This window comes from Gracilinanus agilis, chromosome 4 (genome assembly GCF_016433145.1).
Source record: "Gracilinanus agilis isolate LMUSP501 chromosome 4, AgileGrace, whole genome shotgun sequence".
In the NCBI taxonomy this organism is placed as follows: domain Eukaryota; kingdom Metazoa; phylum Chordata; class Mammalia; order Didelphimorphia; family Didelphidae; genus Gracilinanus; species Gracilinanus agilis.
In genome coordinates this window covers 193,640,477-193,661,587 of record NC_058133.1, presented here as the reverse complement: position 1 = coordinate 193,661,587, position 21,111 = coordinate 193,640,477, and the positions used below count along the sequence as shown (strand labels likewise).

Here is a 21,111-nt window from a genome sequence, read left to right as displayed (position 1 = left end):
CTTCAAAGTCATGGATAGAGGGGGCAGCTAGGTGGCTCAGTGGATAGAGAATCAGGTCTAGAATTAGGAGGATCTGGCTTCGAATCTAGCTTCAGATACTCCCTAGCTGTGTGACCCTGGACAAGTAGTCACTTAACCCCCATTGCCTAGTCCTTGCTTGCCTTTCTGTCTTGGAGTTGTTAGCAAGAAAGTAAGGGTTTAAAAAAAATCATAGAGACAGGACTTGTGATTTCAGTTATATAGGGAACTCCCTGATGAGGAAACAGGCCTGCATCTTCCCAGAATGATAGGCTTGAGAAACAAATAACTTGGCCAGGATCACAAGGCCACTGTGTGTCAGAGGTAGGATTTGAATCCATGTTTTCCTGACTTCAAAGCCAACTCCCTATTGGCCACATCACAGCTTACAAAAATAGATATACATTAAAAGTACATTTTTGTTCCTTGAATTCAGAAAGTCCAGGCTCTCTGGACTTCTTGGGAACAGCCAAATTGTCGGCAGGAAGGTGTCTTTGCAGGGAACAAGACTGATCTTAACTTCACCCAAAAGGAAATGTTGGAGGAACCAGTGGAGTGTGGGGCTCCAGGACAGAAAAGAGTTTCAGAATGAAGGGCGAGTGTTAGTAGAGAGGGAAGTTCTGTATGTGGAGGGGATGGAGGGAGAGAGGAGCCTGGGCCAGGACAGGAAGGGGGCTGCAATCCCCATGTCCCCATATCTGTTGCCCATGGTCTGGTGGTCGGCGTGTGAGGTGACTGCTGGCCACTGACGCTGAAGCTAAAAGCTGGGTGGGGAGTGAGCGAGTTTCTTTCTCCTCCTCTGCCCTGGCTATGTGCAAACACTCGAGTCTCATTAGGAGGGCGAAGGGGCCATGAAATGGGCAAACAAAAGTCCTGGGAGTCCTTCCACCCTCTCAGCCCCCTTTCTTCCTGAAGCAGACAGATTCTGAAAGCGTGTTAGTGGCACTAAGAGGGTACAAGAGCCCTGGGCCTTTCCCCACGCCATTCTCCAGTCTGGGTGGCCCCACCATTCTCCTTTGGGTGTGTGCCTCAGAACAAGGGAGCTGGTGGGGTGGGGTGGGGTCAGGGGGCTCCCTTCTCTGGGTCCTGGGCTGGGGCCTAAGGAGACAGCTGGGCTGGGGCGAGCAGCTGAAGTGGCTGGGGGGAGCTGATCCCAGCAGCAGGGTCTTTATTTTGGGCCCCGTCTGCCCCCTGGCTCCAATTTCTCTTGGGAGCTAGGTTGGGGGGGGGGGGGATGGGTAGGAACAAGGATGATTTCCATTGAGGAGATAGAGGAAGAAGAGACACCGTCCCTCAGGCTGGGAACTTGGACTCCTGGCTCCTCCTGTCTGGCTTCCAGGCCTTCAGTTTCTCTCTTTCCCAAGATCTAGTGGGTAGAGATAGAGGCCCTTGGAGTGTGGGAGGAGGGAAGTAGAGGCTCATAAGGAAAGAATGGGTGCCCTGCCTTCTGCCCACTCTGCACCCCTCAGACTCTCAGGTGAGCAGAAAAGCAGGGCCTGGATTGCATTCTTCCTCAGCCTTTGAGGTAGGGAATGCAACCTGCTGAGAGAGGAGGAGCCTGGGGGACGAGCAGAGCCCCAGAAGACTGGGAACAGAAGTGTTATGCAGGAATCCCAGGTAGCCTGGTGTGTCTAGAGTGGCCCTCCCTCTGCCTGCCACCCCTCTAGGCACACCCTCCCAGGTTGAGATGCATCAGGTGACTCATCTTCTCACCTGAGCAGAAAAACGGGTTCAGCAGGGCATATTAACCCTCTCCTTGCCAGCAGCCACTGAGCCAGCTGATAATACGACTGCCCCAACCCCAGTGGCCATAGTTATTCTTTCAAGGAGGGCTAGGGTTGGTGGCGGGGGCTCCTCGCCCTGATCTGGCTGCCTGGTTAGCTCTAGGCTGGGGCAGACACAGCTGGGGTGCCTACTGTGGTGGCCCTGTGGTTAACAGCCAAGCTCTGTGCCTGCTGGTAAGGAGAGGAGCCCAGGAGTTGTCCCTGTGGCTGGGCAGCTTCTTCCAGGCTCTCACCCCGCTGTGGAGGTGTTGATGCCAGTTTGTGCAAGGTTTAAGCACATACACACACTGTGACCTTGCCCGGAGTCTGCTGTGGTTCTGGCTGCTCTGGGTGCCCAGGAAAGAAGGGGGGAGACGGCGCCCCTTCCTTCCAGGCTGGGCTTGTTGCACTCACCCCATAGTGACTAGGGGCCTGTCCTCCCCCCACCCCCAATCTGACCCTCACTGACACTTTCTGGGTGGTATTAAGGGTGGGAGGATATCCTTTGCCAGGGATTGGCATGTGGGTGGTTTTGGAATGGGGTGGGGAAAATGCCCTGGGTTTGTTTGGGAGAGGGAGGTAGGGGGCTAATGATTCATCTTCTCCCTTCGGGGATTTTTACCCCATTGGCATGATGCCAGAGTCTCAGGACCCAGCTTCTGGGATAAAGCAGGATTTTCTCTGTCTGCCCCCCTATAAGGGGAGAGGAGGACAAGGTCAGGACCCACCTACCCCATCTGTGGTGAGCTTCATGGGACTGGCACAGGGCAACTATGCCTCCTCGGGAGATCCCCTCTCTTTTCCATGGACACAGCTGGCAAATGATTCACCCTAAATCCTTCCCCCTTTAGCTCATGGTTTTGTTTGGTGGGCCCATTAGTATTGGAGTAGGCTGCCATTCCTTCAAAGGGCCAGGAGCTGAGGAAAGGCTCTCCCTAGCTGGGGAAACAGGACTGTTGGGTCCCTGTGGCTGCTGGAATTCTGGATTGAGGCGCTTCAAGTGGGTAGTGCCAGCCCTGACCCTGGTATATTTTCCCCCTCCTGCCAGTGTGTACAGGCACAGACATGAAGCTTCAGTATCCTGCCAGTCTCGAGAACCACCTCGAAACACTGAGCCACCTGTACCAAGGATGCCAGGTTGTACAGGGCAACCTGGAGCTCACTTACCTGCCTGCGGACGCCAACCTTTCCTTCCTTCAGGTAAGGCCCAGAGATTATCCAGGTAACCCCCCTGGCCCCAGGTGAGATGCCACGTCCTCCCCTTGCCCCCCCATCTGGGCCGGCCACTCTCTTAAAGCTGACAGATCCCCTCTAAGATTCCCACAACGTTACCTACTCTCGCCTGATTGTCCCAAGTCCATCACAAAATACATTTTGTGTCGTGCCTCTCTAATGTACTCACAATGTATGTATTTGCTCCAGGACACAGACTTGAAGGTCCCTGTCTTCTTCCTCCCCTCACAGTCCTCTGCTTCTCCCAGCTGACCCCAGGCTTCCACCAGACTATCTTCCCACCTGCCATACTGAAATATTCCTCCTAGTTGAGCATAGTAGTTGGTCAAGAGTAAATAGTTCCTGGGGGCAGCTGAGTAGCTCAGTGGATTGAGAGCCAGGCCTAGAGACGGGAGGTCCTGGGTTCAAATGTGATCTCAGATGCTTCCCAGCGGTGTGACCTTGGGCAAGTCACTTGACCCCCATTTCCTAGCCCTTACCACTCTTCTGCCTTGGAGCCAAATAGAAGGTAAGGGTTAAAAAAAAAAAAAAACAGTAAATCACTCTTTAAGCAGGCGAGGGAAACATCATAAAGCAACAATTTGACATTAGCATCTCACATCAGGACTTTCGGGGCACCCTTGCTATTGTTTAGTCAGTGAGTCACGTCCCACTCCTGAGGACCCCATTGGGGTTTTCTTGGCAAAGGTACTGGAGTGGTTCATCATTTCCTTTTGCGGCTTCTTTTATACATGAAGAAATGGAGGCAAGTGACTTGCCCAGAGTTACACAGCTAGGAAGTGTCTGGGGCCAGATTTGAACTCAGGTTTGGTACTCTGTCCACTGGGCCACCTAGCTGCCCTGCCACGGTGTAAAACAACTAGACCATCAAGGTGCCCATCTCTACCCTACTAGCCAGGTGGCACAATGGAGAGAGAGAGCAGCATTTGGAGTCAGGAAGACCTCAGTTTAAATACTACTTCGAACACTTCAAGTTTAGGCAAGTGTCTTAACCTCTCTTCCAGCCTCAGTTTCTCCATCTGAAAAATAGGGATACTAGTAGCATCAGCCTGAATTGGTTGTTGTAAGGATCAAAAGAGATAGTGGTAAAGCACTTGGCCAACTTTAAAGGTACTAAATCAATCTTAGTTTTGTCATTATCCCAAACCCTTTTCAAATGTGAGCCCTAAAGCTTCCTTCTGCTCAAGACTCCTTGTCTCTGACGCCTTCTCTTTCTCTCTTTTTTTTAATCCTTACCTTCTGTCTTAGAATCAATCCTGCGTATGGGTTCCAAGGCAGAAGAAGGGTAAGGGTTAGGCAATGGGGGTCAAGTGACTTGCCCAGGGTCACACAGTTGGGAAGTGTCTGAGGTCAGACTTGAACCTAGGACCTTCTGTCTCTAGGCCTGACTCTTCATCCACTGAGCTACCCAGCTGCTCCCTGGACACTCTTTAGTCAGTTTCTCCATCCTCCTCCCAGTCTATCCTGGAGGCTCCGTTCGAAGAAGAGTCCGTTTCAGAAGCCTTCTCTGTTTACACATAGATCTCCCAGCCAAGTATATCAGTGTTGGGAAGGCAAAGCTTCTCCAACCAGTCTGGAGACTCTTTAAGTTACGATTACAATTCTGATTTACACTGAACTTCCTTAAAGGTTCCATTCCATTCCAAAGGTTACAGCCTTGATCACCTTGTTGGGGCAGCTGGGTGGCTCAGTGGATAGAGAGCGGGTCTAGAGAGGGGAGGTCCTGGGTTCAAATCTGGCCTCAGACCCTTCCTAGCTGTGTGGCTCTGGGTGAGTCACGTAACCCCCATTGCCTGTCTAGCCCTTATCACTTAACTGCCTTGGAACCAATACTTTGTTTTGATTCCAAGACAGAAGGGACGGGTTTTAAAAAAAAGAGGTTCTGCTCCAAAGGTTACACGTCTCCTTCACCTTATCTAGGCTTCCAGGCTGATTCTGTCGGAGAAATCAGGGTAGCCTCTAAGGTGTGGAAATCTTTATCAATATGAAGGGTAGGTTCAGCAGAGCTTCCTGAAAAGATGAGGACCTCCACCAAACCCAAACTGAGACCCTCCACCCAAAGAAAGGCACCAAAAGGAAATACTCCCTCTTTTGCTTCAAAGGGACCAGTTGATAAGCAGTCTCCCTCCCTTATAAAGAAGGGGCCAACAGAGATGGGAGATCCTGGGTTCTAATTTGACTTCAGACACTTCCCAGCTGTGTGACCCTGGGCAAGTCACTTAACCCCCATTGCCTAGCCCTTACCTCTCTTCTGCCTTGGAGCCAACACATAGTATTGATTCTAAGAGGGAAGGTAAGGGTTTAACAAGAAAATAGTTCTCAGACTCCAGGTAAGAACTCCTAGTCTGAACTTGATTTCCTCTAGCTCTGGACAGAGTAGGGTTCCTGATTTAGAGATGAGACGGAACCTTAGAGGCCATCTAGTCCAGTTCTCTCATTTTAGGGAAACTGAAGTGAAGCGCTCTGGGATCTGAGCTCCAAATTCCCTGACCCTAAACATGGCTATCTTTCCCCTCCGAAACATGCTGTAGTTGATATGTAATTGTTGATATCTAATATATAATGATTGAATGGAGAAATAGATTCAGAGTCAGAAGACCTATATTCAAAGTTGGGCTTTGCAAAGACCTGTGTCACTTCACCTGAGGTCTCAGTTTGTTCTTCCATTAAATGGGATCCTATTACTTGCATACCTACATACCTCACCGGGTTATTTTGAGGGTCAAATAAGATAACTTATCTAAAGTATTTCTTAACTATAAAGTGCTATATAAAGGTCAACTATTGTTATTGTTAATGGAGGAATGAACAAAGGAATGAAGGAAGGAATTCTTCCCACTCCAGAATCAATCAGGGCAGCTAGATGGCACAGTGGATAGAGCACAGGACCTGGAGTCAGGAAGATTCATCTCCCAGATTTCAAACCTGTCCTCAGGCACTACTTGTATGACCCTCGGACAAGTGACTTTAGCCTGTTTGACTCAGTTTCCTCAACTGTAAAATGAGCTGGAAAAGGAAATGGCAAACCATTCCAATATCTTTGCCAAATGGGCTTGGGCCTCAGATACCTCCTGGCTGGGTGACCCTGGGCAAGTCACTTTAAACCTGCTTGTCTCAGTTTCCTTTTCTGTCAAATAAATTTGAGATCTTTGCTGAGAAAACCCCAAATGGTGTGTCACAAAGAGTCAGACGTGACTGAAAATGACTGAACCACCATAATGACACAGAATCAATGGTCTTTCTTCAAATGATGCATCTGACTTGGGACATCTCTTCCTAGGTCTGGAGACTCCCTTCCTCACCAAGCTTTGTCCCCTGCCCCCTTCCCACCCTTTTGCTCACATTTCTGAGTCCAATCCCTTGCTCCTACCTTCTTACTTTGGCCTGGAGTGGTCTAAGAGTCAAGAGATTTGGGTTCTAATCCTGTTTCTGCTATTAACCAGCCTTAGAAACCAGTGTTAGCTTCCACAAATCACTAAACCACTCTGCTCCTGGATTTCCCTATCTGTAAAATGGATTTATCTGACCTGTGCTCTGCCCCTGAGGGATATTGGAAGGTTCAAATAAAAAGGGAGAATGAGAAAAGGAGAAAGTGCTATATAAATGCAGATTAGAAGCTTTGTTCAGTTCCAACTCTTGGTGACTACATTTGGGGTTTCCTTGGCAAAGTTCTAGAGTGGTTTGCCAATTTTCTTCTCCAGCTCATTTGACAAATGAGGAAACTGAGGCAAACATAGTTAAGTGACTTGTCCAAGGTCACACAACTATGAAGTATCTGAAGCCAAATTTGAATTCAGGAAGATGAGTCTTTCTGACTTCATGCCTGGTGCTGTATCCTAGGTTTAGACCTGGAAGAACCTTGGAAGTTAAGAGTACAACATTCTTATTTTACAGATAAGGAAACTAAGGTATCCGGAGATTAAATGACTTGCCTAGAGTTACACAGCTAAACTAAGGAGGGATTTGAACCCAAGACTTCCTTACTTTCAGTCCAGTGCCCTATCTAATATACTATATTGCTTCAAGTAGTTTAGATACTAGTCTTCTTTTTTTTTTTTTTTTAAACCCTCACCTTCTGTCTTAGAATCAATACTATGTCTAGTTCCAAGGCAGAAGAGAGGTAAAGGCCAGGCTATGGGGATTAAGTGATTTGCCCAGGGTCATACTGCTAGGAAGTGAGGCCAGATTTGAATCTAGGACCTTCTATCTCTGGGTCTGACTCTCCATCCACTGAGCTATCCAGATGCTCCCCAATATTATTATTCTTATTGTTATTGATAATTTTGGGAGGCAGCATAGAATGGTGGTTAGAGTTGGACTTGAACTCAGGAAAATTTCCATTGAAGTCCTACCTGAGACACACACTAGTGATGGGATTTGAACTTTCTGTGGCTGTGAGCAATTCTCTAAGACTTTAAACCTGTAGATCATCATAAGTTCCAAGGAATTTACACACTGGGAGTTCCTTACATCAAAGTTCTAGACAAAATAACTTTTATTAATAATAATTAATAGCAATAATAATTACAAATAAACATGTTATTAATAACTCTAAGCAACCACCCCAGTGCAACTCTCAATAATATGGAAACAGGTCTTGATTGATGACACATGTAAAAACCAATGGAAATGTGCTTTGGCTACAGGGGATGAGGAGGTGCGGGGTGGAGGGGAGAGTAAGAACATGAATCATGTAACCATGGAAAAATTTTCTAAAAATAAAAATTAAAAAAAATGTTCTTAACAAATAACAAAAAGAATGGTGTCGATACCAATAAATAATATCATTTTTAAATTAATAACATAAAATATTAATAATCATAAAAATGAGGCATCATGCCCCAAGTGGGTCGAACCCAGCAGTGCCTTATCTGAATGACATGATTCCTCAAGAAGCCAAGACGTTATTATTGTTGGTAATATCAGGAAGGAGTTGTTGCCTAATGATTGTAGCTGGCATGGGGGCAGCTAGGTGGCTTGGTGACGGGTTCCAATCTGGCCTCAAACATTTCCTATCTGTGTGACCCTGGGCAAGTCACTTAACCCCCATTGCCTGGTCCTTACTTCTCTTTTGCCTTGGAATTGATACTCAATATTGATTCTAAGGCAGAAGGTAAAGGTTTAAAGAAAAAGAAAGCTGGCATGGCAGCTGGAAAGACCCGAGCTCAAGTCTCTCCTGTGACCCATCCTGGCAGTGTGACTCTGGGCAAGTCACTTAACCTTATAGTGCTTGTCCCAGGCCAACTCTAACATAAGTTGCCAACTTGCAGTGGTGAAGGGAGTTTCCTCACCCGGGAAATTCGTTTATCAGGGAAATCACAGCTCTAGTCTATTCAGTCATGCTAGGAAAGCTGGAATTGGTCCCTAAGGGGAATGGAGCCAACGGAGCTGAGAACATTTCCATTTCCATTTTCCCGCTTTTCTCCTCCTTCTCCAGGACATCCAGGAAGTGCAGGGCTATGTGCTGATTGCCCAGAGCCTGGTGAAGACTTTCCCCCTGCAGAGGCTCCGCATCATAAGAGGCACGCAGCTCTTTGAGGACAAGTATGCCCTGGTCGTTCTGGACAACGGGACCCCCTTTCGGATGCCCCCTCCCACGACAGAGGGCACCCCCGGTCTTCGGGAGCTGCAATTTCGAAGCCTCACAGGTACCACCGATGGAAAGGAGAGGGATAGGAGGAACAGAAGGGCTATGGGGGAGGCAGCCCGGGACCGAGAGGAGTCAGTATGGCCCGAGTCCAGATTCCACTGTTGACACTGCCTGTGTGGCTTTGGACATCTCTGTGACTCAGTTTCCTTCTCTGGAAAAGAAGGGTGTTCATTTTCTAGAGGGCCTCTGAGATCCCGCCCAGCCCTAGATCTATGATCCTATTTGAGAAGTGAGAAGTAAGCCTCAGGGAGATAAAGACTCCAGTGCAGGGACTTGCTGATCTCTATAGAGATAGTCCATCAGTCAATAAGTGAGCATTAATTAGGATTTGCCAGGCACTATGCTAAGTACAGAGATAGAGAAAGGTGAAAACAGGCCTCAGCCCTAAGGAGCTCATGCCCCCAAAGGGGGAAACACCTAGGTATATACAAGATGAATACCAAATAGATGAAGGTAATTTGAGAAGGGAAGGGACTTAGAGGCCCATCTAGTTTTTTGTTTTTTTTTAATTCTTCCCTTCTTAGAATCAATGTGTATCAGTTCCAAGGCAGAAAGTGGTAAGGGTTAGGCAATAGGGGGTTAAGTGACTTGCCCAGGGTCACACAGCTAGGAAGCATCTGAGGTCATATTGGAATCTAGGTCCTCCCGACTCCAGGCCCTCTAATCCCTGAGCCACCCAGCTAGCTGCCCCTGAGAGCCATTTAATTTTTTTTCTTTGAATTGTGTTCATTTCACTTATTTATGCTTTCTTTATTGAATATTGAGAATTCATGAAGAAAGTGGCAGGGAAATTTTGCTGAGGATTAAGAGACCCATCTAGTTTTAACAGAGGAGGAAACTGAGTCTTGAAGAAGAAAAAGGACTTGCCTAAGGTCATATAGCAGCTTAGTTTTCAGAGCTTGGACTAGAATCCAGGTCGCTTGACTTTTATCTGAGGGTTCTTTTAGAGAGGAAGGAGGTAGGGCAATTTATTTCATCATTCTCCTCTTTCCCAACCCCTAGAGATTCTGAAAGGTGGGGTCATGATCCAGAAGAACCCCCAGCTGTGTCACCAAGACATGGTGCTCTGGTCGGACATCTTCCATAAGAACAACCACTTGGGCATCGCCGTCATTGATACAAACCGCAGCCGAACTTGTGAGCTCAGACCCTCCCCTCCTCTTCCTTCCCTTCATCATCTTCCTGACTCTTCTGCCTCATAATAATAACTAGTTTTCTCTGTTTTCAAAGCTATTGGGAGTTTGCAAAGTGTTCCCCTCACGTTCCCCTCTTCCTTGTGAGGTGGGAAGTTAGTGAAAAACCTGGACCAGAGTCATAAAGTTAATGATGGAGTCAAGGTCTCGGGGGTTCCAGATTAAAGCTTATTCTAATTCCAACACTGCCTTGAAATAATAGTTTGTGTGATCTTATGCTTGAAGGGTTACAAAGCCTGGTCCACAGGACAACCGGAAACATCCAGGCCCTATGTCCCCGATCTCCTGCCCCCTCTATTCCTAATGCCCAGTCACTGGCATCCGTCCATTGTCTCCTTTTTCTTGGGTTTCTGCCAATCTCTCAGTCTCCCTCCTGTGGCTCCTTCTCTATGTCTCTTTCCCTCTCTATCCCTTTCCTGGGCTGACTTCTATGTCTCTATCTCTCCAATCTCTTTATCTCCTCCTGACTCCTCAGTCTCTCTGATATCTCTATCTCTTCCCAGGCAGCCCTTGTTCTTCATCATGTAAATTCGGCTATTGCTGGGGGGAAGGACCTGACAACTGTCAGAGCTGTAAGTCCCAGGGAGCCCACTGGGGAGGAGGGGGATAGGAACCTGTGACCTGAGGGTTGGAATATGAACTCAGCAAAGCCTTGGGGGTTGATGACTAAGATGGGTTGTTTGGTACAAGGAAAGAGACTGAAGACCTCATCTTCAGCCCTTCCTCTCTCACTAACAGTGACCAGCACAATCTGTGCCAGTGGCTGTGCTCGCTGCAAGGGGCCTTTATCCACAGACTGCTGCCATGAGCAGTGTGCTGCTGGCTGCACTGGCCCCAAGTATTCTGATTGCCTGGTAGGTGCCCTCCTGGCATTACACTAATGCCCTCTTGTCCCTTCTGCCTGCTGTTCTGCTCACCCTTTTGCCTGCTTGCCTTATTCCTCTTTCTGCCAACTTTTCCAGCTCCTTGGCCCAACCTAGGGCAAAGTTCTGGCAAAGATGAGAGGGGGCATGGGCACCTTGCTTGGCATTACCCTCCTGGATGGTTCAGCCCACTTCCCCAAGATGTGGGGGTGAGGGTGGGTGATGTGGGGGTGGTTCTAAAATTTGCCCAGATGCTCAACATATTCTGTCTTCTTATGCCTCTACTCTGGCCCCCAACCCTAACAGGCCTGCCTCCACTTCAACCACAGTGGCATCTGTGAGCAGCATTGCCCACCGCTGGTCATCTACAACTCAGACACCTTTGAGTCAATGCCTAATCCTGATGGGCGATACACCTTTGGGTCCAGTTGTGTGAAATCATGTCCCTGTGAGTACCTGGAATGTGTAGAGGAAGGGGATTAGTCTAAGGCAGTGGTTCCCAAACCTTTTTGGCCTACCACCCCCTTTCCAGAAAAAATATTACTTAGCCCCCTGGAAATTAAATTTTTTTTTAAATTTTAATAGCAATTAATAGGAAAGATAAATGCACCTGTGGCCATCACCGCCTCCCGGGATCACTACAGCACCCACCAGGGGGCAGGAGCGCCCACTTTGGGAGTCACTAGTCTAAGCGGTCCCCTTAAGGGGGAGGCACACACCTTAGAGAGTTATAACCTGTTAAGGGGAAATGGGGCTCAGGCCCCTGAAGCCCCCTCCTACCTAAGAGTAAATGGGGCAGTTTAATTCCTTGGCCCACCCCCCTTCCAAGCTCTATCGTCTCTGGGAAGAATGAGATCAGATGAGCTCTTACTCATTCGAGGATGTGAAGTTTCCTAGCTGTGCCCTTGAATCTTTCCAGACAACTACCTGGCTACAGATGTGGGGTCCACATCCTGCACTCTTGTGTGTCCCCGTCACAGCCAAGAGGTGACTGCTGAGGATGGGACCCATCGCTGTGAGAAGTGTAGCAAGGCCTGCCCCAAAGGTATTTCTGCCCCCCTCTACTACTTCTGCCTCATAGGGAGCCAAAACAACCCCAGAGCACCAAGCTCCACTGTTCTCTTGTCTCTCACCCCAATCCCGCCCCAAGTTTCATGCTCTCTCTTCCATAGCCCCAAATCTCTCCCCTCCCTCATTAACCCATGAGTGATCACAACCCAGGTAAACTCTTGTATTTTTTAAATTATTTATTTGCTTACTTTTTTAGTCACATATAGAAAGAGTTAAAAAACAAAAACAAAAATACCTTACCTTCCATCTTAGAATCAATACTGTATATTGGTTCTAAGGCAGAAGAGTGGTAAGGGCTAGGCAATGGGGTTAAGTGACTTGTCCGGGGTCACACAGCTAGGAAGTGTCTGGGCCTGGCTCTCAATTCACTGAGCCACCCAGCTGTCCCCTAGAAACAGTTTTTTTGACAATTGTTTTCTGACTTTTTAGGATTCAAATTTTTCTCCCTTCCTCTCTTCCCCCCACCCCGGGCAATAAATAGTTTGAGATATTAGGCCAGGGCCTTCATGCAAACATGTTCCCATATTGCCCATGTTGTGGTAGAAGACACATATCATACATACAATAAAAAACTTATGAAGGAAATATAGTGGAAGTGATCTGCACTCAGACTCCAACAGTCCCTTCTTTGGCTGTGGAGAGCATTTTCATCATGAGTCCCTTGTGGTTATCTTGGAGACTTGCTTTGCTGATAATGGTTTAGTCCTTCACAGTTGAGCATTGTATAATATTTCTGTTATTGTATACATATCTCTCCCCTCCCTCATCAACTCATGAGTGATCCCAACCCAGGTAAACTCTTACCCACTCAAACTCAGTCATCCCTCTATTTGCCTCCCATCTTCAGTACCTCTTTACATCCTAGGCTTGTCTTCCCCTTCCGGCAGAAGTCCCCATAATTCTGCTTTTTGGATGATAGGGTTGGGTTTGGAAGTTCAGGAACCCTCTGGATTTCAACTGAGGAGACCCAGGCTTAAACCAGGCTCTACTAGCTGTATGAACTCAGGCCTTAGTTTTCTCCTCCAGACAATGAGGAAGTTGGACCAGGCAATCTCTAAGCTTTACCTAGCTCTAACACTATGAGCCTATGATTCTTCTGACTCAGACCCAGCCCCCTGGGGCTCTAGAATTGGAGGAACTGGGTGCCACAAGCCAGGCCCGGTCCTTATTCTGTGCCTTCATCACATTCCTTTCAGTGTGTTATGGGCTGGGCATGGGGCATTTGCGATCTGTGAGAGCGGTCAACAGCACCAACATCCAGGACTTTGTTGGCTGCAAGAAGATCTTTGGAAGCCTGGCCTTCCTACCTGAGACCTTCGCAGGGTAGGCATGAGAAGGGCACAGCGAGTGTTACATGGTGTAGCTCAGGTTGGGCCTGGTGGCAGAGGGTAGGGAAGTAGATGGTTCTGAGGGTGGTTCTGAAAAGGACAATGCTAGGGTCTGGGGGAGAGCTTTGAATCTGGAGCTGGGAGATGAGGCACTAAATCATCAGAGAGGAGGGAAGGCCAGCCTCTGTCACCTCCCTGTATGAAAGACCCATATCGACTCCTGTTTCCCTCTCCCAGGGACTTGGCCACCAACACTTCCCCACTAATGCCTGAAGAACTCAAGGTGTTTGAGAACCTGGAGGAGATCACAGGTGGGAATAGCCCTCATCAACCCATCTCCTCTTCCCTTGGGTCTTGGGGGCCTTCTACCCAGGTTTTCCTTGGGGCAACCTAGGGGCAGACGCTGCTGGAGGGGGCCCTCTGGGCTGTCCAATGCTCACCTTACACCAATCACCCTATTGCCCTCAGGCTACCTGTATATCTCAGCCTGGCCTGCCAGCCTCCCTGACCTCAGCATCTTTCAGAACCTCAGGGTGATCAGAGGAAGGGTGTTACACAAGTGAGTATTGGGATGTGGGGCACACAGGATCACTTCAGGGAGAGGGTAAACAGGAACAGCTGGGGGAGGTTTGGAGAGCTCGTAGCTAGGATGTCAGGGTATATACTTTCTATGGGGGGAGGAGATTCCAGCAGGAGCTTCTAGGAGAGCCTGGAGGCAACAGAGAGGAAGGTTAATGGAGGCATAATTCTGGGGAAGAATAAGGACCAAAGATAGCTCCCCCAGATGGAATGATGTTAGTGGTGCCCTTCAACTGAGCACCTACCCTTCCCCTTGCAGTGGTGTCTACTCCTTGACTCTGGAGCAACTGGGTATTGGCTGGTTGGGGCTGCGGTCACTGAAAGAGCTGGGCAGCGGGTTGGCACTCATCCATCACAATGCCCACCTGTGCTTCGTCCACACGGTGCCTTGGGATCAGCTCTTCCGCAACCCCCGCCAGGCTCTGCTCCATAGTGCCAACCGACCTGCCCATGAGTGTGGTAAGGCAGGCACCCCCTCCTTCTGACAGCTTCATTCCTTTTTCCATCCTTTCCGAGGCACCCACATCCGGGTGGCCCTTCTGATACTCACTGGTATCCGGTCTCAGGCTCTCTGGGGACTAACCCAGATGCCCACTGAGCTGGCTGTCTCTGTGCCTGGTATGCACACCTGCTTTTGCTAAGCACTAGTCTGGCACTGCCCCCTCAGCCTCACTGCCAGTCTTGACCAAATGCCAACTTGCATCTCTCTGTGACACTGGCGTTTCTCCCTTACTTTCTTTCCACTCGGTCCCTTGGAAGCTTCCTAAGCGACCCACTCCAAGAAGTTACCAGGCCTGGGGTGAGATCGTTGAAGTACTCGAGTCCTCCCTGGGTTTGACTTGCCTTCCTCCTTCTCCCATAGCAAGAGAGGGACTAGCATGTTACTCCCTGTGTGCTCAGGGGCACTGCTGGGGCCCTGGACCAACCCAGTGTCTCAACTGCAGCCAATTTCTCCGAGGAGAAGAGTGTGTGGAGGAGTGCCGGGTCATGCAGGGGTAAGGAAAGATTTGGGTGAATGGGGAGGGGGGAGAGAGGCTCCTGGTCCTCCGTGACTCTGCCTTACTCACATTTTCTATCCCCTGCCCACCTGGCAGGTACCCCCGAGAATATGTAAAGGACAGGCGCTGCTTCCCTTGCCATGAGGAGTGCCAGCCACAGAATGGCACTGAGACCTGCTTTGGATCGGTAAGAGGCTGGTAGGGGTAGAGCACCATTCCTGGGGGGGTCTGATATTGTATTTGGAGAAAAATTAGAGTTCAGGGTAATAAGGAATCCAAGAGGGCTTTCTGGAAGAGTCAGAGACTCTCTGAGTTGAAAAATATCTTTAATACTTTGAGTTGTGCCATTGTAGAGCCTACCTCCACTGAGAGATGCAGGGTACAAGGTCTCTATAACCTAGAAAGAAGATGGTCTTTGAAAATTCTTGTGGGTGAAAAATACAGCCCTCTATGGCTAGCTTTCTTTGTAGCTCTAGGGCCTGGCACAGACCCTGGCACATAGTAGGCAATTAATAAATGCTTATTGACTGACTAAATGAGCTTTGAACTTAGGTAGCTTTGCCTTCAGGAAAGAAATTAAACAAGCATTTATTAAGTTTACAAATATTATCTTATTTGATCATCACAACAATGCTGGGAGGTAGGTGTTATTATTATCCTCATTTTAAAGTTAAGGAAACTGTGGCAGACAGAAGTTAAGTGACTTGTCCAAGGTTTACAAAGACAGTAAGTTGTCTGAAGTCAAATTTGAACTCAGGACTCCTTGTCTCCAGACCCAGCACTCTTTCCACAATGCCACCTCACTACCTCTCTGGCTAACATTTTCAAAACCTTTGCATTCTGGCAGACCTGCCCCAACTTGAGCTCTGCTGCCACAGTCTTTAGGAACCCAGGATCCCCACCACCTCAAGATGAGACATCAGAGAGGAACTTTAGTGGAGATAAATAATAACAACAACAATAATAATTCTTCACATTTGCATACTCGATTCATGGTTAGAAGGTACCTTGATTTGGAATTAGGAAGACCCAAGTTCAAATATCATCTCAGATTATTACTACATGGATGATTCTGGACAAATCAATGAATGCTGCTTGCCTCAGTCTCCTCATTTGCAAAACAAAGATACTAATAGCCTACTTTCCAGAGTTGTTGTGAGGATCAAATGAGATAATATATGTAAAGTGCTCTGCAAACCTCAAAGTGCTGTCTATCTAAATGCTGGCGGTTATTATTCTTTTCAAAGGATTTTACAGGTGAAGAACTCAAGGCTCCTAAAAGTTAAGTGCCCTGCCCAAGATCACATGGATAGTGCAGTGGCAAAACCTTGGACTGAACCCAGTTCTTAGAACTCCTAGTTCTCTCCTTTTCCCCTGACACTATGGATTCTAATACTGAGCTAATACTTAAATCCATTCTATAGTATCTCTGATAAGTTCTGTTGAACAAATCCAGGGATACGAAGCTTATTCTCTCTGACGACAGCTGGCCAGGCAGCTAGGTAGCACAGTGGCTAGAGAACTAAGCCTAGGGTTCAAATCTGGCCTCAGATACTTCCTAGCTGTGTGACCCTGGGCAAGTCACTTAACCCCCATTGCCCAGCCCTTACCAACCCTTCTGCCGTGGAAACAATACACAGTATCAATTCTAAGTCAAAAGGTAAGAGTTTAAAAAAAAAAAAAAAGATAGCTAGTTTTGAATAGCTCTAATTATTAGGGGATCATTCAATGGAGCTGAAATCTGTTACCTTGTCACTTCCACTTGCCCACTCACTGTACATTTATTAAGTGTCTACTATGCATAAAGGCATTGCATTAGACCTTATGGAGGATATTAACTTTTTTTTTTTTAAACCCTTACCTGCTGTCTTAGAATCAATACTGAGTATAGGTTCCAAGGTAGAAGAGTGGTAAGGGCTAGGCAATGAGGGTTAAGTGATTTGTCCAGGGTCACCCAGCTAGGAAGTGTCTGAGGTCAGATTTGAATCCAGGTCTTCCTGATTCCAGGCCTGGCACTCTTTATCTATTGCGATTCCTAGCTGCCCTGGATACAATATTGGTTCAAATTCTGATGCTGCAGTTTACTCTTAGGCAAATCACTTACACTTTCTGGGCATCAGTTTTCTGATCTATAAAATGAAAGAGTTGGATTAAATGATTCTTAAAGTCCCTCCCAGCTCTTAATCTATGACTCTAGATGATGTACATAGATAAATATAATTTGTTAGAAAATGGTAGATGCATAAGAGATACCAAGTGTCCCCACCCTTTGGTCCCATGCACCACAGCTTGGAAGAAAGAACTGGGGCTTAAGGTCAGAAGAGCCTTGGATTTAAATCCTGGCTTCTGACGCTTACTGCCCGTGTGACCTTGGGCAAATAACTTTCTCTCTCTGAGATGGCTTCGTTATCTATAAAATGGGGATGTAATATTTATTGTTTAAAAAATAAATGTTTGTTATTACCTCATTTTTACATCCCTACATTTCCCCTAGCATTCTCCTTCTCCCCCTCAATAACAGAGATTAAAAAAGAAAGAAAGCCAGGAAGGAAAAAAACCAACAAAATAGATTTATTTATCTATCTATACGTATATGTATATGTATATATATTTTTTTTAGTATATTTCTATATTAGCCATGTTGAGAAAGAAAATACCACCAAATTCAAGAAAAATAAAGTGAAAAAAGTATGCTTCAATTCACCCTCACAGTTTATCATTTCTCTCTCTAGAGGTAAAGAGCATTTTTCATCATGGGTCCTTTGAAATTGTCTTGGATCACTGTCTTTGATCAATATTTTTTAGAAATCAGACAATCCATGTAATGTTCCAATTTATGGATCACCCTTCCCCATCCTCATCCTTAACCTCTGAGGAGAGCTTATTTTCTCACATCTTTTCCTTGGGGTCTACCTTGTTCTTTGTCATTTTGCAAGACTGATTTTCTTTTTTATTATTGATATCTTTTATTTCTTTATTGTTTAAGTTCCCCCCAGTATCCCTCCTCTGTCTCCTCTTCCCTGAGAGCCGATGCCTTATAACAAAAGATTAACCCCCAAAAAAAGAGGAAGCAAAAAATAATTCAATAATACTTATCAGTATATATGTATATATATATATGTATATAAAATATATATTTAAAAACTCAACAAACATCTGGCCATATAGGCAATGTTACACCCGTGTGTACCTCCCCCACCTCTACAGAGGAATGATTTCTGATGTCTATTCTTCAGGACCTAATTTTGCAACCTTTGTTTTCCATGGTTTTGTGGTAGTTGTTTTGCCTCTTTATTGCTGTCTTCATTGTGGGCGTGTGGTTTTCTTGGCTCTGCTTACAGGAAGTAATAGTTCTGCCACTTGCTACCTTGTAGGATTGTTGGGAGGAAAGGCCTTCTCCTCTCTAAAGCACATCTAGAAAAATAAACTCTTAGCAGTAGAACGATTACTTCCACTAAAGTCCTCCTCTGGTGCTATTGAGGCATGGAGCTGGTCCTGGGTTCTCAAAGGCCATGCCAGTGAAGCTCTTGGAAAGGTGACAGCCTAGTTCTGGGTTGGATGACTTGTTGTCTGAGGCTCACGCTAGCCAAGTTTAGAGAGGCTGATCTCCAAGTTGGTAACAGATGAATTACATTTTTTAGCCCTGGCACCTCTGGAAGAGTTTCTATTAAGACATTATCTAGGGGGTGTAGATAGTTGACAGTGGATTGAGAACCAGGCCTAGAGATAGGAGGTCCTGGGTTCAAATCTGGCCTCAGATACTTCCTAGCTATGGAACCCTGCGCAAGTTATTTAACCCTCATTGCCTAACCCTTACCTCTTCAACCCTGGAATCAATACACAGTATTGCTTCTAAGACAGAAGGTAAGGGTTTTAGACAAACAAACAAAAATGTGATCTAGGGGCAACTGAGTAGCTTAGTGGATAGAGCATCAAGTCTGGAGTAGGGAGAACCTGGGTTCAAATCTAGCCTCAGATATTTCTAAACTGTGACTTTGGGCAAGTCATTTAACCCCAATTGCCTAACCTTTGTCACTCTTTTCCCTTGGAAACAATACTTAGTATGGATTTTAAGGCAGAAGATAAGAGGTTTTTTTTTTTGTTTTGTTTTTTGTTTTTAAGATCTCTGATTCAGCTGTACTCATTTCAACAAATGTGGATAAATCATAGGCAAAGCACAGAACCAGCTTTAGGGAGCTTACCTTCTTTCTACCTGAAGGACTAAACACATTTGGATGCAAATCCAAAAATACTGGGTATTTGTGAGAGAGAGTGGCCACTAGTGGCCAGGGGATTATAGTCACATAAGAGTCATTCTCTCTATTTATTCTTGAAGGAAGAAAGATTCTGAGAAGCAGAGGTAAGAGATGCATTTCAGAGGGGTAAAAGAAAGAGGTGTGGGCGGGGGAGTGTAAAAGAAAGGATCAGGATGAGATCAGTCAATCAACAAACATTTGATGAGTTCCTATTATGTGTTAGGTACTGTGCTAAGCGCTGGGGATGCAAAGATGAATGAAAGACAGTACCTGCATTCAAGGAGCTCACAGACTAATAGAGGTACTTCTAGAAAGGCAGGTGATAGCCATATTATAGAGGACATTTACAAACACCAGGCAGTGGAGTTTGCCTTCTTTCCTAGAACTAATAGGGAGCTATTGAAGATTTTTTGTAGCAGGGCAGGAAATGGGGCCAGACCTATACTAGGAGGAAGATTATTTTGGCAGCTGTGTGAAGGACAGACATGAGAGAGGAAAGAGCCTGAAAGCAGGGCCATCAATTAGAAAGCTATTGCTGTAATCCAGGTAAGAGGTCATGAGGCCTAAAGTTAATAAGTTAGTAAAGTTATTAAGTAAGTGAAGCTATGTGAGTGGAGAAAGGGGAACAGATTCAAGAGATGAGGTGGAGACAGAAACAACTGACCGACTCTGAAGTTGTGAATTTCATGATCAGAGGGATGGTGGAGACCCAAAGACAAAAAGCTTGGAAGAAGAAAGGGTTGATGAGGGAAAATGATGAGTTCTATCTGGCACAAAATGAGAAGGAGCTGCATACAGGGCATCCACCTGGAGAGATCTGGAAGATAGTTGGGAATACAGGACTTGAACTGAATAAGAAAGATGAGGCCTGGATTGGACCTACCCTCATGGAGACGACGAGAATGAAAACCAGCATTCTTAAAGTACTTTAAGGTTCTACATATGTTATCTCATTTGATTCTTTCAGTCACCATAGGAGTTTGGGGCTGTTCTTATTCTCATTTTACAGGTGAAGAAACAGTATGAGACAAGTTAAGTGACTTGCTCATCTGTGCTTTGCCTATGTTTAATTCACATTTGTTGAAATGAGCACATCAAGCAAAGAAGACAATACTGGAATTCAAGTCTTCCTAACTCCAAGGCCAGTGCGTTAATTATTGAAATTATAGGAGTTTGATGAGATAGACCATAAAGAGAATGGAGAGACAGACAGGTAGCCAGAAAAAACCATTCAGAGACAGAGACATATAGAGAAAGCCAAAGAGTTAAAGAAAGACACACAGAAGAGGCCTCAGGATAGAGCCTTGTAGGGGCACTGATCAAGAGGAGTGAGAGTGAGGTCTGGTGAACCCCCAAAGGAGACTTGAGAAGGATCGGACAGACAGCTAGGAGGAAAATTACAAGAGAGCCTTCAAAGGCACAGGCAGAGAGAATATCTAGGAGGAGAGGATCCAGTGTCAAAAGTCACCATGAAGTCCAGGAGGGAAAACAAAACTTGGAAGTTAGCAGTTAAGAGATTCTGGGGGACCTTGGAGAGAGCAGTTTCTGCAGAATGATGGGGTCAGAAACTAGAAAGTAAAGGGTTGAGAAGCAAGAGGGAGGTGAGAAGTACTTCTGTTAGAATCTTGGCTGTAGATGAAAACAGCTTTAGGAAGACAAGAGGGGGAGTGAAATGGTAAAGTAAAGGTTTTTTAAGACCTGGGCCTGTATGTAGGCAATGGGGCAAGAGCCTAGAGATAAGGAGAGTCTGAAGAGGAGAAAAGGAATGATCAAAGGGGTCTGCTCTGGGAGGACTTGGGAGGGGATGGAATCCAGGGCAGAGAAGGGTTGGTTGGCCTTGATGAGGTCAGTCTCTTCCCCAGAGACTACAGATGAGGAGAGGTTGGGGAATAAAGTAAGCTAGTTAGATGGTGTCAGGTCATAAGAAGAGGGGGTTCCTGACTGGCCTGGCAGTTGGCCTGGCAGCTGGCCTTGGATTTCTCAGCCTTCCCATCAGTGGAAAGAGGATTGATGCTGATAAAACTCACTGGCTCTTAATCATTAACATGATTAACAGAACAGTTGGATGTTTGTACTGGGTCTGGGGAATTGCTAGGCTGAAGGGAGGCTCTGAAAGCCTTGAGATGAGGCTCCAGTTTTCTGAATGCCAAGTGACATGG

The 21,111-nt window shown here is 46.5% G+C and overlaps 1 protein-coding gene across 19 annotated transcripts in view; it reads left to right on the top strand.

Moving 5' to 3' along the window:
- Positions 1-21,111, top strand: part of ERBB2 (erb-b2 receptor tyrosine kinase 2) — a 35,000-nt gene that overhangs the window by 4,954 nt on the left and 8,935 nt on the right. For 13 of the 19 annotated variants that reach the window (XM_044674496.1, XM_044674483.1, XM_044674494.1 and 10 more), the window contains exons 2-14: positions 2,830-2,981; positions 8,452-8,662; positions 9,667-9,801; positions 10,361-10,429; positions 10,596-10,711; positions 11,027-11,168; positions 11,640-11,765; positions 12,988-13,114; positions 13,357-13,430; positions 13,588-13,678; positions 13,958-14,157; positions 14,561-14,693; positions 14,793-14,883. In XM_044674496.1, the coding sequence (XP_044530431.1) occupies positions 2,830-2,981; positions 8,452-8,662; positions 9,667-9,801; positions 10,361-10,429; positions 10,596-10,711; positions 11,027-11,168; positions 11,640-11,765; positions 12,988-13,114; positions 13,357-13,430; positions 13,588-13,678; positions 13,958-14,157; positions 14,561-14,693; positions 14,793-14,883 (1,667 nt within the window). Of the gene's footprint in view, positions 1-2,829; positions 2,982-8,451; positions 8,740-9,215; positions 9,219-9,626; positions 9,802-10,360; positions 10,430-10,595; positions 10,712-11,026; positions 11,169-11,639; positions 11,766-12,987; positions 13,115-13,356; positions 13,431-13,587; positions 13,679-13,936; positions 14,158-14,560; positions 14,694-14,792; positions 14,884-21,111 lie in introns of all 19 variants that reach the window. The other 6 variants (XM_044674482.1, XM_044674481.1, XM_044674492.1 and 3 more) reach the window with 6 other exon arrangements.